An 18,917-nucleotide genomic window follows, 5' to 3' on the forward strand; every position below is an offset into this window, starting at 1 on the left:
GCTTAATTGGGAACTTTGGCCAAAGATATAAAGTTGATTTCAAAAGTTTCTGCTTCAGAGTGAGTGGATGGGTATGTTTTCTGTCCTTGTACATCCTGTAAAGAGAGAAAGGACAGGAGAGCTGTGAGAGGAGAGGAAGTCTGGGGTGTATTTTTGGACCGTACCTTGCTCTTGGATATGGAGTGAGAGGAGTCCTCTTTCGGAGGCAGGGAATCTTCTTTCCCCCGGTCGAAACCTGAAAAGAGAGAAACCAATCAGCCCAAACGTCCTCCATGTGTCCCTGAGGCACTGAAATGGTGTAGGGTGAAGTTGCCCCTAGACGCTGATCTTGGGTCAGTTGTGCATTTTCCCCAAAAATGGTTAAGGTTCGGATTTGGGAAGGGGAATCTGATCCTAGATCTGTACCTAGGGGAAACTTTACTCCAGAGCCACCTAACACCGTCCGTCAGCAAGGTCAGACTAAATGGAGAGTACTATCTAGCAAGCCAACCACAGCTGAGCTCCCTCTTTAAAACCCCAGTGGCTGTGGTGAGAGAACAGCAGCAGTCCCCTGTGTACAGGCCCTGCTCTTCACCAGAAGGCTCCAGTCCCTCTGAATATTTCATGGCCAGTGCCTCTATCGTCACAGCCCATTTTGTAATGAGCGCAGAGTCAGGAAGGACAGACACAGAGGCACACAGTTATAGATTGATAATATCATTTGGATTAGTGATGTGGGAAAAAATGTATAGTTACATATCACAATAATATTTTTGGATGATATATCAACATTTGCCTCTGTGTAGCGCTACTGTAGGAAGAGTGTTTTTCATCCTATAGCTGGTTCTCCATCTTCTTTTGAAATAGTGAGCCAACATGGTCTCAGCACTTTCATTTCCCTGACCAATCAAAACTCATTTACTCATGGTCTCTCTTGTCTCTGCAGCAGACATGAGGTGAGCAATATGTTTGGAATATCAAATCGATGTAAAATCACAGTATCGAATCACACTACATATAAAATCACAATACATGTACACTACCGGTCAAAGGTTTTAGAACACTTATTCATTCAAGAGTTTTTCTTATTTTTTTTTACTATTTTCTACATTGTAGAATAATAGTGAAGACATCAAAACTATGAAATAACACATATGGAATCAAATAGTAATCAAAAAATGGTTAAACAAATCAAAATATATTTTATATTTGAGATTCTTCAAATAGCCACACTCTTGGCATTCTCTCAACCAGCTTCACCTGGAATGCTTTTCCAACAGTCTTGAAGGAGTTCCCACATATGCTGAGCATTTGTTGGCTGCTTTTCCTTCACTCTGCAGTCCGACTAATCCCAAACCATCTCAATTTGGTTGAGGTCGGGGGATTGTGGAGGCCAGGTCATCTGATGCAGCACTCCATCCCTCTCCTTCTTGGTAAAATAGCCCTTAACCAGCCTGGAGGTGTGTTGGGTCATTGTCTTTTTGAAAAACAAATGATAGTCCCACTATGCGCAAACCAGATGGGATGGCGTATCCCCACACCATAACACCTCCTCCTTAACGCTTTACATTGGGAAATTCACATGCAGAGATCATCCATTCATCCACACAGCGGTTAGAATCAAAAAGCTCCAATTTGGACTCATCAGACCAAAGGACAAATTTCCACCGTTCTAATGTCCATTGCTAGTGTTTCTTGGCCCAAGAACTTTGTAAGTTTCTTCAAGTGCAGTCACAAAAACCATCAAGCGCTATGATGAAACTGGCTCTCAGGAGGACCACCAGAGGAAAGGAAGACCCAGAGTTACCCCTGCTGCAAGCAAGTCTCTTCTTATTATTGGTGTCTTTTAGTAGTGGTTTCTTTGCAGCAATTCGATCATGAAGGCCTGATTCACACAGTCTCCTCTGAACAGTTGATGTTGAGATGTGTCTGTTATTTGAACTCCGTGAAGCATTTATTTGGGGTGCAATTTCTTAGGCTGGTAACTCTAATGAACTTATTCCCTGTAGCAGAGGTAACTCTGGGTCTACCATTCCTGTGGCGGTCCTCTTGAGAGCCAGTTTCATCATAGCGCTTGAAGGTTTTTGCGACTGCACTTGAAGAAACTTACAAAGTTCTTGACATTTCCCGTATTGACTGACCTTCATGTCTTAAAGTAATGCTGGACTGTCGTTTCTCTTCACTTATTTGAGCTGTTCTTGCCATAATATGGACTTGGTCTTTTACCAAATAGGGCTATCTTCTGTATACCCCCCAACCTTGTCACAACACAACTGATTGGCTCAAACGCAGTAAAAAGGAAATAAATTATACAAATGAACTTTTAAGAAGGCACATCTGTTAATTGAAATGCATTCCAGGTGATTACCTCATGAAGCTGGTTGAGAGAATGCCAAGAGTATGCAAAGCTGTCATCAAGGCAAAGGGTAGCTACTTTGAAGAATCTCAAATATAAAATATATTTTGATTTGTTTCACACTTTTTTGGTTACCACATGATTCCATATGTGTTATTTCATAGTTTTGATGTCTTCACTATTATTCTACAATGTAGAAAACAGTAAAATAAAGAAAAACCCTTGAATAAGTAGGTGTTCTTGAACTTTTGACCGGTAGTGTATTTGCACATAAGTATCAAATCAAATGCACCAAATACAATTGGTGTAGACTTTACAGTGAAATACTTGCTTACGAACCTTTCCCGAAGATGCAGAGTTAAAAAATTATAATAATAATAAAGAAATACACAAGAATGGAGCTATATACAGGAAGTACCAGTACCAGATCTATGTGGAGCTATATACAGGGAATACCAGTACCAGATCAATGTGGAGCTATATACAGGGAGTACCAGTACTAGAAAAATATGCAGCTATATACAGGGAGTACCAGTACCAGATTAATATGCAGCTATATACAGGGAGTACCAGTACTAGATCAATGTGGATCTATATACAGGGAGTACCAGTACCAGATCAATGTGGAGCTATATACAGGGAGTACCAGTACTAGATAAATGTGGAGCTATATACAGGGAGTACCAGTACCATATCAATGTGGAGCTATATACAGGGAGTACCAGTACTAGATAAATCTGGAGCTATATACAGGGAGTACCAGTACCAGATCAATGTGGAGCTATATACAGGGAGTACCAGTACCAGATCAATGTGGAGCTATATACAGGGAGTACCAGTACCAGATCAATGTGCAGCTATATACAGGGAGTACCAGTACCAGATCTATATTGAGCTATATACAGGGAGTACCAGTACCAGATCAATGTGGAGCTATACACAGGGAGTACCAGTACTAGATCAATGTGGAGCTATATACAGGGAGTACCAGTACCAGATCAATGTAGAGCTATATACAGGGAGTACCAGTACCAGATCAATATGGAGATATATACAGGGGGTACCAGTACCAGATCTATGTGCAGCTATATACAGGGTGTACCAGTACTAGATAAATGTGGAGCTATATACAGGGAGTACCAGTACCAGATCAATGTGGAGCTATATACAGGGAGTACCAGTACCAGATCAATGTGGAGCTATATACAGGGAGTACCAGTACCAGATCAATGTGCAGCTATATACAGGGAGTACCAGTACCAGATCTATATTGAGCTATATACAGGGAGTACCAGTACCAGATCAATGTGGAGCTATACACAGGGAGTACCAGTACTAGATCAATGTGGAGCTATATACAGGGAGTACCAGTACCAGATCAATGTAGAGCTATATACAGGGAGTACCAGTACCAGATCAATATGGAGATATATACAGGGAGTACCAGTACCAGATCTATGTGCAGCTATATACAGGGAGTACCAGTACCAGATCTATATTGAGCTATATACAGGGAGTACCAGTACCAGATCAATGTAGAGCTATATACAGGAAGTACCAGTACCAGATCAATGTGGAGCTATATACAGGGAGTACCAGATCAATGTGGAGCTATATACAGGGAGTACCAGATCAATGTAGAGCTATATACAGGAAGTACCAGTACCAGATCAATGTGGAGCTATATACAGGGAGTACCAGTACCAGATCAATGTGGAGCTATATACAGGGAGTACCAGATCAATGTGGAGCTATATACAGGGAGTACCAGATCAATGTAGAGCTATATACAGGGAGTACCAGATCAATGTGGAGCTATATACAGGAAGTACCAGATCAATGTAGAGCTATATACAGGAAGTACCAGTACCAGATCAATGTGGAGCTATATACAGGGAGTACCAGATCAATGTAGAGCTATATACAGGGAGTACCAGATCAATGTGGAGCTATATACAGGGAGTACCAGATCAATGTAGAGCTATATACAGGGAGTACCAGATCAATGTGGAGCTATATACAGGGAGTACCAGATCAATGTAGAGCTATATACAGGGAGTACCAGATCAATGTGGAGCTATATACAGGAAGTACCAGATCAATGTAGAGCTATATACAGGAAGTACCAGTACCAGATCAATGTGGAGCTATATACAGGGAGTACCAGATCAATGTGGAGCTATATACAGGGAGTACCAGTACCAGATCAATGTAGAGCTATATACAGGGAGTACCAGTACCAGATCAATGTGGAGCTATATACAGGGAGTACCAGTACCAGATCAATGTAGAGCTATATACAGGGAGTACCAGATCAATGTGGAGGTACATACAGGGAGTACCAGATCAATGTAGAGCTATATACAGGGAGTACCAGTACCAGATCAATGTGGAGCTATATACAGGGAGTACCATATCAATGTGGAGCTATATACAGGGAGTACCAGATCAATGTGGAGCTATATACAGGGAGTACCAGTACCAGATCAATGTAGAGCTATATACAGGGAGTACCAGTACCAGATCAATGTGCAGATGTAGGAGATATTTGCTGGAGTGATAACATTGTATCGTGAGGTCAGTTCCCAGCCCTAGTTTGGTTTTATGAGTCAGATAGTCAGGCAATATCCCAAATCACACCCTATTCCCTACACACTATATATAGGGTACCAGATTTTAGGATGCAGATGGTACACACAGCGACATGACGCCCACAGGAGACAGGCTTCACCAAGTCCACAAGTTACATTGGCATTTGGAAAGTTACTGCACTTTCAGAGATGACATGGGATTTCTCTGTCAGGGGCTAAACACCTGGCCCTGATAATAGAACCAAATAGCCCACTAAATCTAATCCAGGTTCCTTATGTCTAAACGATCCCACTAAGATGAAAGTAGGGGAAGTTCAAGTGTGTTCACCACATGTGTGAGTTCAATCACCTGCATGTTGCACAGAAAGGGAGCTTGTGAATAATTCATTAGGACTACGTCCCAAATTCTCTTTAGGGCCCATATGACTCTGGTAAAATGTAGTGCACTATATAGGGAGTAGGGATGCATCCTAGATCTCAGCAGTCTGAAAAGTAGATCAGTATGACAGCTGTCTTAAAGTGTTGTTTCTGATTCACTGGTGTGAGATTGACAACATCTGATAGAAAATGAGCTGTGATTGACACAGCCCCCTGGTGCCAACCCCTCTCTCTCTCACACACACACACACACACACACACACACACACACACACACACACACACACACACACACACACACACACACACACACACACACACACACACACACACGTGCTAAAGCAGATTGCCAGAACACTAACAGGAGGAACATTGCCACTGAGTCAGAAAGGACGTTCTCAATCTGCTGTACTCACTGCAGCCATTAAGAGACGACTATGAGAGACATCCAAGGTTAAGCTGCTCAAACAACCAGCCTGGATCCAAACAGTGCATAGATCAACATCTGATCTGAGATCTGACATATACATCTTCTGTCGAACTAGACAGGTCCTCTTCAGGGATTTATCGCTAAATGCCTTTCGGTTGACAAACTTCAAACTAAGGGGATTATTATTAAGTAGTCAATCCGTTACTCTGTGAAAAGGTCCATTAGTGAGAAATTCTAAAGCTTTTAAAGATGGACTGCAGCGGTGTAGATAATCATTCATAGCATACTGTAGTCCCGGGCTGGAAAGCAGCAGGGTATCACAGCTACCGCTCAATGCTATATATTACATTTTACGAGGAGAGATTTACTGCTCGTTCTGAGCTTTCCACCGCTGTATTACAAGGATAAATCAGTGTGGTAACAAGCTTCAAATCATTCGGCTGGCTCCAGTACGAAGCAGCTCTCCTGCTATAAAACAAACAGAGACAGGGCCCCTGTCTTTATCTGTGTCAAATGAATGCCCGCTGTAAAACGCACCTTACATCATTAACAAGTGGAGAAGGGACACGTTGAGCATCAGAGGCCACTGCTCTGGTATAGATTCTACAGTTGTGGTCAAAAGTTTTGAGAATGACACAAATTTTAATTTTCACAATGTCTGCTGCCTCAGTTTGTATGATGGCAATTTGCATATACTCCAGAATGTTATGAAGAGTGATCAGATGAATTGCAATTAATTGCAAAGTCTCTCTTTGCCATGCAAATGAACTGAATCCCCCAAAAACATTTCCACTGCATTTCAGCCCTGCCACAAAAGGACCAGCTGACATCATGTCAGTGATTCTCTCGTTAACACCGGTGTGAGTGTTGATGAGGACAAGGCTGGAGATCACTCTGTCATGCTGATTGAGTTTGAATAACAGACCGGAAGCTTCAAAAGGAGGGTGTTGCTTGGAATCATTGTTCTTCCTCTGTCAACCATGGTTACCTTGTCACAGAATAAGTCGTACTCATCGTTGAAAATGTCATACATGAGAGAGAAGGACCAAGGCGCAGCGGAAGTGTGGACACTCATGTTTCTTTAATTAACAAAACAAGTAAAGTATCCACTGGAAAACCAAAAACAGTACTCACGACAGCAAACAGTTTTGCAGGCTCACAAAGCAAGTGCAAAAACAATTCCCCACAACCCCAAAGACAAACACACACACCTATATAGGACTTCCAATCAAAGGCAACTATACACACCTGCCTTCAATTGGAAGTCCCAATCATCAACCCAACATTTAACAAACACAAACCCCCTGCCACATCCTGACCTAGACTAAGCAATACGCCCTCTGCTGGTCAGGACGTGACAGTACCCCCCCCTCAAGGTGCAGACTCCAGGATGCACCTAAAAAAGAAAAACACAAGAAAATCCCCAATACCCCAACAAAAACCAACAAACAATAACCCCTAAACCATTAGGGAGGGAAGGGAGGGTGGCTGCCGTCAACGACGGCACTGTGCTACACCCTCCCTCCCCAACCCACCTATCCTGGAGGTGGCTCAGGTGCAGGCCGTGGACCTCGCTCCACCTTCGGCATCGCCCACTTTGATGGCGCCGATAGCTGCACCGGGCAGACGGGCCACTCGGGCTGACCCTGGCAGACAGACCACTCGGGCTGGACCGGGGGACAGAAGGGCCCCTCGGGCTGGGCCGGGGGACAGGAGGGCCCCTCGGGCTGGGCCGGAGGGCAGGAGGGCCCCTCGGGCTGGGCCGGAGGGCAGGAGGGGCAGGAGGGCCCCTCGGGCTGGGCCGGAGGGCAGGAGGGCCCCTCGGGCTGGGCCGGAGGGCAGGAGGGCCACTCGGGCTGGACCGGAGGGCAGGAGGGCCACTCGGGCTGGACCGGAGGGCAGGAGGGCCACTCGGGCTGGACCGGAGGGCAGGAGGGCCACTCGGGCTGGACCGGAGGGCAGGAGGGCCACTCGGGCTGGACCAGAGGCCACTCGGGCTGGACCGGAGGGCAGTCTGGCAGTTCAGGGCAGTCTGGCAGTTCAGGGCAGTCTGGCAGTTCAGGGCAGTCTGGCCGTTCAGGGCAGTCTGGCCACTCTGGCAGTTCAGGGCAGTCTGGCCACTCTGGCAGTTCAGGGCAGTCTGGCCACTCTGGCAGTTCAGGGCAGCTCTGGTGACTGTTGACTGGCGGGCAGCTCTGGTGACTGTTGACTGGCGGGCAGCTCTGGTGACTGTTGACTGGCGGGCAGCTCTGGCGACTGACTGGCGGGCAGCTCTGGCGACTGTTGACTGGCGGGCAGCTCTTGCCCCGTCAAACAGCCCTTGTGCCCCCCCTTAAAAAAATCTTGGGGGTGCCTCTCGGTCTCCCTTACCCGTTGTGTCTCCCAGTCCTCGCCAGCCTTCTTCCGCTGCTTGGTCCTGGTTTGGTGGTGGGGAATTCTGTCACAGAATAAGTCGTACTCATCGTTGAAAATGTCATACATGAGAGAGAAGGACCAAGGCGCAGCGGAAGTGTGGACACTCATGTTTCTTTAATTAACAAAACAAGTAAAGTATCCACTGGAAAACCAAAAACAGTACTCACGACAGCAAACAGTTTTGCAGGCTCACAAAGCAAGTGCAAAAACAATTCCCCACAACCCCAAAGACAAACACACACACCTATATAGGACTTCCAATCAAAGGCAACTATACACACCTGCCTTCAATTGGAAGTCCCAATCATCAACCCAACATTTAACAAACACAAACCCCCTGCCACATCCTGACCTAGACTAAGCAATACGCCCTCTGCTGGTCAGGACATACCTGCAAGGAAACACGTGCGGTCATCATTGCGTTGCACAAAAAGGGCTTCACAGGCAAGGATATTGCTGCCAGTAAGATTGCACCTAAATCAACCATTTATCGGATCATCAAGAACTTCACTCACAATTTTGCCTAAGAACACAGCCAGGAATAAAGAATGGTACCAACACATCCTCCGAGAGCAACTTCTCCCAACCATCCAGGAACAGTTTGGTGACGAACAATGCCTTTTCCAGCATGATGGAGCACCTTGCCATAAGGCAAAAGTCATAACTAAGTGGCTCGGGGAACAAAACATCGATATTTTGGATCCATGGCCAGGAAACTCCCCAGACCTTAATCCCATTGAGAACTTGTGGTCAATCCTCAAGAGGCAGGTGGACAAACAAAAACCCACAAATTCTGACAAACTCCAAGCATTGATTATGCAAGAATGGGCTGCCATCAGTCAGGATGTGGCCCAGAAGTTAATTGACAGCATGCCAGGGCGAATTGCAGAGGTCTTGAAAGAGAAGGGTCAACACTGCAAATATTGATTCTGCATCAACTTCATGTAATTGTCAATAAAAGCCTTTGACCCTTATGAAATGCTTGTAATTATACTTCAGTATTCCATAGTAACATCTGACAAAAATATCTAAAGACATTGAAGCAGCAAACTTTGTGGAAATTTATATTTGTGTCATTCTCAAAACTTTTGGCCACGACTGTACTCATCACCATCAATACCATGAATATAAATGACTTAAGACGATTCACGGACTACCAATTCTATTAGACATAAGGGCTTATGATATGTCTCCTGAGATCTCCTACCACAACCACCTCAACATACGCAGCACAATCAAGAGCTACTATCAACCATTACAATATATATTAGGCCTATGAAATAGAATGATTATTACAAGATTGATCGTCTCACAAGCAGATTCAAAAGCTGCTGTTGGGTTTCAAAAACAACACGTTATGTAATATATATGGACGTTTTAAACAACATGTCTCGTTTTGTGGAGATCCGAAGACAATGTCGTGGGATGAAAAGACGACAGACTGGAGAGGGGACCTTGAGAGGCTCCTCCAGGCCCCACACATCCTCAGAACCCACTCAACAAGCTCATCTCCATGGAGACAAGGTAGATAAGTGGCCCCAAGTGCACTTAGAAGGACCCTTCCTATTTCCAATATATGGTCTAGGGCACTAGGGTTGGGTCGGGGCACACTCAGTGAGACTCTCTAGGGTTTGTCTCCTCCATCTTCAAAAAGGAATTTGGTTATGCAACGAACACCATCGCATTACCAAAACACAGAGAAAGGGGAGAGAGAGAGAAAAGGGGAGAGAGAGAGAAAAAGAGAGATCAGTTTAGGCTTGAAAGAGAGGCTCTTGGGTAATCAGGCTACTCAAAGCCTATTCACTGCTATCTTGCCTGCCTTATTGTGCAGACAGACAGTTCACACACACACACTAAAGGCATGGACAGACCACTAGGATTGTCGAGCGACTACCAGCCGAGAGTAATCAGCACCTCTGAACAGAGTGCCGTTCGTAACTTGCAAACCTGAGTGCAAACCGATTCTACATTTAGAAACGGGCAAAAATGATGGCCGTCAGTCGCCAACGGCTGGTAACTACAACACAAAGCTCCGACAACAAACGAACTAACGGCAAATGAAAAGGCTGCTTGCTTACTGTGCAAACTGACAATGGGTCTGGTGAGTTCTCCTCTAGACAACAGGACAGAGAGAGGATAAGGAGGTGTCACATGACCATTCAAAAATTTGACGTGCTGCTTAAAGTACCCTTAAACAACTTGTTTTTTATTGGAATTTTATTTAACTAGGCAAGTTAGTTAAGAACAAATTCTTATTTACAATGACGGCCTACACCGGCCAAACCCGGACGACGCTGGGCCAATTGTGCGCCTCCCTATGGGACTACCAATCACGGCCGGTTGTGATACAGCCTGGATTCTGTAGTGACGCCTCAAGCACTGAGATGCAGTGCCTTAGTCCGCTGCGCCACTCGGGAGCACAATCCCAATTCAATACCTAGCCCCTACATCACTTTAACCCTGTTGCATACACCCATCCAATCTTTTCAGATCTATCAGGGGTAATGGGCTGGGAGCTAGTAGTTGATTTGGGATTGGGCATATATCTTGGCCTGGAAGCTAAGAGTTAATTTGGGACTGGGCCTATATCTAGGAGTTGATTTGGGACTGGGCCTACATCCAAGAGTTGATTAGGAACTGGGCCTATATCTAGAAGTTGATAGGGAACTGGGCCTATATTTAGGAATTGATTGGGGACTGGGCCTATATCTAGGAGTTGATTTGGAACTGGGCCTATATCTAGGAGTTGATTTGGAACTAGGCCTATATCGAGTTGATTTGGGACTGGGCCTATATCTTGAAGTTGATTTGGAACTAGGCCTATATCGAGTTGATTTGGAACTGGGCCTATATCTAGAAGTTGATTTGGAACTAGGCCTATATCGAGTTGATTTGGGACTGGGCCAATATCTTGCCCTCTTTTGGAGAAGTTTGTCCTAAAATAATGGCTGAATTGGGATGTCCGTGCTAGTCTGTGTGTGGTGTGGTGTGTGTGGTCTGTGTGTGTGACGTGGATCGGAGATTAAAGTGAGCTGTGGTTTAGCGGCAAGCATTATATCCAGCGGTGCTGACCACAGTGGCTTTTCCTGTGATGAAGAACAGTGTGGACGGAGAAAGACCCAGTGTGTGTGTGTGTGTGTGTGTGTGTTAGAGAGAGTGAGTGAGTGAGGTCACGCAAGAACAGCACAATCACTTATTTTCACCCCTTTTACTGATCACATACCATCACATGTGCTCACTAAGGGACTGGGTAATATTGATGTCTTATCATATATCACCACATGTCCTCACTAAGGGACTGGGTAATATTGATGTCTTATCATATATCACCACATGTCCTCACTAAGGGACTGGGTAATATTGATGTCTTATCACATACCATCACATGTCCTCACTAAGGGACTGGGTAATATTGATGTCTTATCACATACCATCACATGTCCTCAATAAGGGACTGGGTAATATTGATGTCTTATCACATACCATCACATGTCCTCACTAAGGGACTGGGTAATATTGATGTCTTATCACATACCATCACATGTCCTCAATAAGGGACTGGGTAATATTGATGTCTTATCATGTATCATCAAATGTCCTCACTAAGGGACTGGGTAATATTGATGTCTTATCATGTATCATCAAATGTCCTCACTAAGGGACTGGGTAATATTGATGTCTTATCATGTATCATCAAATGTCCTCACTAAGGGACTGGGTAATATTGCTTTATAACAGAGTAGAAGTGGGACAACATTTCTATGTTAGTCCTATGAAAGGCTAGTCAGTAGTCTACATATTAGTCCTATGAAAGGCTAGTCAGTAGTCTACATATTAGTCCTATAAAAGGCTAGTCAGTAGTCTACATATTAGTCCTATAAAAGGCTAGTCAGTAGTCTACATATTAGTCCTATAAAAGGCTAGTCAGTAGTCTACATGTTAGTCCTATAAAAGGCTAGTCAGTAAGCTACATGATGTTAGTCCTATAAAAGGCTAGGCAGTAGGCTACATGATGTTAGTCCTATAAAAGGCTAGTCAGTAGGCTACATTATATTAGTCCTATAAAAGGCTAGTCAGTAGGCTACATGATGTTAGTCCTATAAAAGGCTAGTCAGTAGGCTACATTATGTTAGTCCTATAAAATGCTAGTCAGTAGGCTACATGATGTTAGTCCTATAAAAGGCTAGTCAGTAGGCTACATTATATTAGTCCTATAAAAGGCTAGTCAGTAAGCTACATTATATTAGTCCTATAAAAGGCTAGTCAGTAGGCTACATGATGTTAGTCCTATAAAAGGCTAGTCAGTAGGCTACATTATATTAGTCCTATAAAAGGCTAGTCAGTAGTCTACATGTTAGCCCTATAAAAGGCTAGTCAGTAGGCCACACTATGTTAGTCCTATAAAAGGCTAGTCAGTAGTCTACATGTTAGTCCTATAAAAGGCTAGTCAGTAAGCTACATGATGTTAGTCCTATAAAAGGCTAGGCAGTAGGCTACATTATATTAGTCCTATAAAAGACTAGTCAGTAGGCTACATTATATTAGTCCTATAAAAGGCTAATCAGTAGGCTACATTATATTAGTCCTATAAAAGGCTAGTCAGTAGGCTACATTATATTAGTCCTATAAAAGGCTAGGCAGTAGGCTACATGATGTTAGCCCTATAAAAGGCTAGTCAGTAGGCTACATTATATTAGTCCTATAAAAGGCTAGTCAGTAGGCTACATTATATTAGTCCTATAAAAGGCTAGTCAGTAGGCTACATTATATTAGTCCTATAAAAGGCTAGGCAGTAGGCTACATGATGTTAGCCCTATAAAAGGCTAGTCAGTAGGCTACATTATATTAGTCCTATAAAAGGCTAGGCAGTAGGCAACATGATGTTAGCCCTATAAAAGGCTAGTCAGTAGGCTACATTATATTAGTCCTATAAAAGGCTAGTCAGTAGGCTACATGATGTTAGTCCTATAAAAGGCTAGGCAGTAGGCTACATGATGTTAGTCCTATAAAAGGCTAGTCAGTAGGCTACATTATATTAGTCCTATAAAAGGCTAGTCAGTAGGCTACATGATGTTAGCCCTATAAAAGGCTAGTCAGTAGGCTACATGATGTTAGTCCTATAAAAGGCTAGTCAGTAGGCTACATTATGTTAGTCCTATAAAATGCTAGTCAGTAGGCTACATGATGTTAGTCCTATAAAAGGCTAGTCAGTAGGCTACATTATATTAGTCCTATAAAAGGCTAGTCAGTAAGCTACATTATATTAGTCCTATAAAAGGCTAGTCAGTAGGCTACATGATGTTAGTCCTATAAAAGGCTAGTCAGTAGGCTACATTATATTAGTCCTATAAAAGGCTAGTCAGTAGTCTACATGTTAGCCCTATAAAAGGCTAGTCAGTAGGCCACACTATGTTAGTCCTATAAAAGGCTAGTCAGTAGTCTACATGTTAGTCCTATAAAAGGCTAGTCAGTAAGCTACATGATGTTAGTCCTATAAAAGGCTAGGCAGTAGGCTACATTATATTAGTCCTATAAAAGACTAGTCAGTAGGCTACATTATATTAGTCCTATAAAAGGCTAATAAGTAGGCTACATTATATTAGTCCTATAAAAGGCTAGTCAGTAGGCTACATTATATTAGTCCTATAAAAGGCTAGGCAGTAGAATACATGATGTTAGCCCTATAAAAGGCTAGTCAGTAGGCTACATTATATTAGTCCTATAAAAGGCTAGTCAGTAGGCTACATTATATTAGTCCTATAAAAGGCTAGTCAGTAGGCTACATTATATTAGTCCTATAAAAGGCTAGGCAGTAGGCTACATGATGTTAGCCCTATAAAAGGCTAGTCAGTAGGCTACATTATATTAGTCCTATAAAAGGCTAGGCAGTAGGCTACATGATGTTAGCCCTATAAAAGGCTAGTCAGTAGACTACATTATATTAGTCCTATAAAAGGCTAGTCAGTAGGCTACATGATGTTAGTCCTATAAAAGGCTAGTCGGTAGGCTACATTATATTAGTCCTATAAAAGGCTAGTCAGTAGGCTACATTATATTAGTCCTATAAAAGGCTAGTCAGTAGGCTACATTATATTAGTCCTATAAAAGGCTAGTCAGTAGGCTACATTATATTAGTCCTATAAAAGGCTAGTCAGTAGGCTACATGATGTTAGTCCTATAAAAGGCTAGTCAGTAGTCTACATGTTAGCCCTATAAAAGGCTAGTCAGTAGGCCACACTATGTTAGTCCTATAAACGGCTAGTCAGTAGGCTACATGATGTTAGTCCTATAAAAGGCTAGTCAGTAGGCTACATTATATTAGTCCTATAAAAGGCTAGTCAGTAGGCTACATTATATTAGTCCTATAAATGGCTAGTCAGTAGGCTACATTATATTAGTCCTATAAAAGGCTAGTCAGCAGGCTACATTATATTAGTCCTATAAAAGGCTAGTCAGTAGGCTACATTATATTAGTCCTATAAAAGGCTAGGCAGTAGGCTACATTATATTAGTCCTATAAAAGGCTAGTCAGTAGGCTACATTATATTAGTCCTATAAAAGACTAGTCAGTAGGCTACATTATATCAGTCCTATAAAAGACTAGTCAGTAGGCTACATTATATTAGTCCTATAAAAGGCTAGTCAGTAGGCTACATTATATTAGTCCTATAAAAGGCTAGTCAGTAGGCTACATTAAATTAGTCCTATAAAAGGCTAGGCAGTAGTCTACATGATGTTAGCCCTATAAAAGGCTAGTCAGTAGGCTACATTATATTAGTCCTATAAAAGGCTAGTCAGTAGGCTACATTATATTAGTCCTATAAAAGGCTAGGCAGTAGGCTACATGATGTTAGCCCTATAAAAGGCTAGTCAGTGGGCTACATTATATTAGTCCTATAAAAGGCTAGGCAGTAGGCTACATGATGTTAGCCCTATAAAAGGCTAGTCAGTAGGCTACATTATATTAGTCCTATAAAAGGCTAGTCAGTAGGCTACATGATGTTAGTCCTATAAAAGGCTAGTCGGTAGGCTACATTATATTAGTCCTATAAAAGGCTAGTCAGTAGGCTACATTATATTAGTCCTATAAAAGGCTAGTCAGTAGGCTACATTATATTAGTCCTATAAAAGGCTAGTCAGTAGGCTACATTATATTAGTCCTATAAAAGGCTAGTCAGTAGGCTACATGATGTTAGTCCTATAAAAGGCTAGTCGGTAGGCTACATTATATTAGTCCTATAAAAGGCTAGTCAGTAGGCTACATTATATTAGTCCTATAAAAGGCTAGTCAGTAGGCTACATGATGTTAGTCCTATAAAAGGCTAGTCAGTAGTCTACATATTAGTCCTATAAAAGACTAGTCAGTAGGCTACATTATATTAGTCCTATAAAAGGCTAGTCAGTAGGCTACATGATGTTAGTCCTATAAAAGGCTAGTCAGTAGTCTACATGATGTTAGGCCTATAAAAGGCTAGGCAGTAGGCTACATGATGTTAGCCCTATAAAAGGCTAGTCAGTAGGCTACATTATATTAGTCCTATAAAAGGCTAGTCAGTAGGCTACATTATATTAGTCCTATGAAAGGCTAGTCAGTAAGCTACATGATGTTAGTCCTATAAAAGGCTAGTCAGTAGGCTACATGATGTTAGTCCTATAAAAGGCTAGTCAGTAGGCTACATTATATTAGTCCTATAAATGGCTAGTCAGTAAGCTACATTATATTAGTCCTATAAAAGGCTAGTCAGTAGGCTACATTATATTAGTCCTATAAAAGGCTAGTCAGTAGGCTACATTATATTAGTCCTATAAAAGGCTAGTCAGTAGGCTACATGATGTTAGTCCTATAAAAGGCTAGTCAGTAGGCTACATGATGTTAGCCCTATAAAAGGCTAGTTAGTAGGCTACATTATATTAGTCCTATAAAAGGCTAGTCAGTAGGCTACATGATGTTAGCCCTATAAAAGCTAGTCAGTAGTCTACATGATGTTAGTCCTATAAAAGGCTAGTCAGTAGTCTACATGTTAGTCCTATAAAAGGCTAGTCAGTAGTCTACATGATGTTAGTCATATAAAAGGCTAGTCAGTAGTCTACATGATGTTAGTCCTATAAAAGGCTAGTCAGAAGGCTATATTATATTAGTCATATAAAAGGCTAGTCAGTAGTCTACATGTTAGTCCTATAAAAGGCTAGTCAGTAGTCTACATGATGTTAGTCCTATAAAAGGCTAGTCAGAAGGCTACATTATGTTAGTCCTATAAAAGGCTAGTCAGTAAGCTACATGTAGTATGCTGTCTGAGTGTAAAGCTCTTATAGCAGAACATGTCATTGATCATTCTAACTGTTTTTAATGTACTATGCTCTTTTTTAATGTGTTTACGCTGACTACTTCCTGCTGACCTCTTGCCAGGTCCCCCTAGGTCTTTTCCTGGTTCTAACAAGGTCAGATGTTAGAGGTCAGAGGGCGATCAGGGTGCCTACAGCTGCAATCAAATTTGCACCGTCAGTCTCACCAGTAAGAGATGCTGTTTGCCCCAAATGGCACCCCATTCCCTATGGGCCCTAGTCAAGGGAAGTGCAGTGTAAAGGAAACAGAGTGCCATATGGGTAGCCATGATCCTATTAAAATGTTATTGATGTTGGAAAAGGCTGAGTCATGGCTGTGGTTCAATGAAATGTTTCTCATTGGTTTCTCTTCTATCCCTGAGGAGTAATTATAGAAGGCTATACAGCATCCTTGTTAGGGGTGCACCTGGCTGGGTCCTGTTCAGTAGACACCAAACGGAAGAGAACAGAGTAAAACGGTAAGGAACTACCTGGATATGTCCGCAAAAAAATGGCAATTTCCGATTTCCGCTGCATTTGGTTTTGAAACGATTTGCTAAGGTGTGCCCTAAATAACAGAATGTTTTTTTTGGTGTGAGTAGTGATGAATTAATGGTGTCCTGTACTTTGTTGTAGCTACCAAGATGCATGCGTGTAATATCTGCCTATAACCCACCTCTTGAATGTATTGATTGGATGTGCCCTGCAGTATGTCATCAAGTGTTGATAGTTGAGTTAGTTGATGTAAACAGTGTGAACACCTACAGTCACACAGTGCCGACTGACTAGCACTACAGTCATCTTGCTCTGCGACAAACATCTGAGAGAAACAGAAGGGATCGAGAAAGAGAGAATATTGTATAAATAGTGACAGAGCAAAGGGAAGGAGAAGAGAAAGATAGGACACCCTATTCCCTACGTAGTGCACTACTTTTGATAGAGCTCTGGTCAAAAGCAGTGCACTACATCGGTTATAGGGTGTCACTTGGGAAGCTCGCATTCTGAAGGCTCTTTGGGGAGATGTGCTAGAGAGAAATGGCTGACTGGTTGACACAAAGCTCTCTGTAAACCTTACTGTCATCCATCTACTTTGTTAAAAGAAGACTATCTGTCTGGATAGGTTGAGGCAACTGTCTAGCAGGGCCAGACAATGTTTATTCATTCAAATTAAATCCATTTGATATATCACCTCCCTTTAAGGATATTGGACATTAGAGGGATGTTCGGTTATTTGGCTGAGGAGTTTCAGATGAGGCATCTTTTTTTAGTTTGTGTGTGTGTGTGTGTGTGTGTGTGTGTGTGTGTGTCTGTGTGTGTGTGTCTGTCTGTCTGTCTGTCTGTCTGTCTGTCTGTCTGTCTCTCTCTCTCTCTCAGGGTTTTTGACCGGCAGCATTTTAAACTACCGGACATGCATTTGGTGCAGTGAACCTGATTGACTAGTGTCGACCCACGGAGCTCAGAACGACAGAAATCACATTTAGTTTCTGGTTATTCATCTTCAGAGAACATGCTCCAGGATGCAACGGCATGCGTCCTTCTTACCGGATTCTGATGCGCACGTTGAAGATATTTACTTTCCTCAGCAAACAAGACCAGTAATGAATCACTTGCCTATGTTAATCTACTATCCCCCATAGTGGAAAAGTTGACAATATTATAATGGTCAGCTTGTCATTCTGTGCGATAAAGAAATAGCCTATTCTAAACAGACTGGGGCCGTTGTGGGACGATAGATCCCAAATTCATACAACCAGTAGGCCTAGACTACATCCCCAAAAACGTTAAAAAGCAATGATGTTCATGCAACAGATCTTTAGGGATGGATCATTATATATTATTTATTCACATTATAAATGCAGAAATGTGCACAAGGCAGTAGGCCTGCGCAAATATTCCTTCCATAACGCAATTAGCGGAAAACAGTCAAAAGCACACGGCACATGCAAGCGGTTTCATGAGACCGAGATGGAAAGAGGGGAGATCTAAAGGCAACCAGCCTGGGTTGATAATATAACAGGATTGTGTCTTTGGCTACTGGACAATGAAAGAAAGTTGCTTTGAAAAACAATAGAACATGAGAAAAATAGGCTACTGGTTGCAATGGCACATGGAAGTAAAATAATTGCCTGCACGTTTGGTTGGATTTTGGCAACTTTGAAGCAAGGCAAGACATGCCTCGAAATACGTAGTAAAACATTCAAGGTTTCAAACCATTATATTCTATATTACTACAGTGGCGATTTTGGCATGTAAATCTTGGTGGGGCAAACTCCCTATTTTTTTTCTCCGATGCATGCCAGCAAAGCCACTACACAACACAACATTCTCTAGTTGTGCCGTGATTGGCTTAGTGTTCTGTCACTCATGGGGACACTAAATCACCGCAAAATCTACGGGTAGAGCTTGAAAATTCAAGCCCCTTGGGTGCTGCCATAAAGTTACAAGT

General features: G+C 42.6%; 1 protein-coding gene across 1 annotated transcript in view; it reads right to left on the minus strand.

Moving 5' to 3' along the window:
* Positions 1–18,917, minus strand: part of LOC115199156 (oxysterol-binding protein-related protein 8) — a gene marked incomplete in the record, with an annotated part of 77,436 nt that overhangs the window by 46,791 nt on the left and 11,728 nt on the right. The window contains 1 exon segment of the mRNA XM_029761770.1: positions 165–235. Coding sequence (XP_029617630.1) covers positions 165–235 — 71 coding nt within the window.

The sequence above is a fragment of the Salmo trutta genome, chromosome 8 (genome assembly GCF_901001165.1).
Source record: "Salmo trutta chromosome 8, fSalTru1.1, whole genome shotgun sequence".
Classification (NCBI taxonomy): domain Eukaryota; kingdom Metazoa; phylum Chordata; class Actinopteri; order Salmoniformes; family Salmonidae; genus Salmo; species Salmo trutta.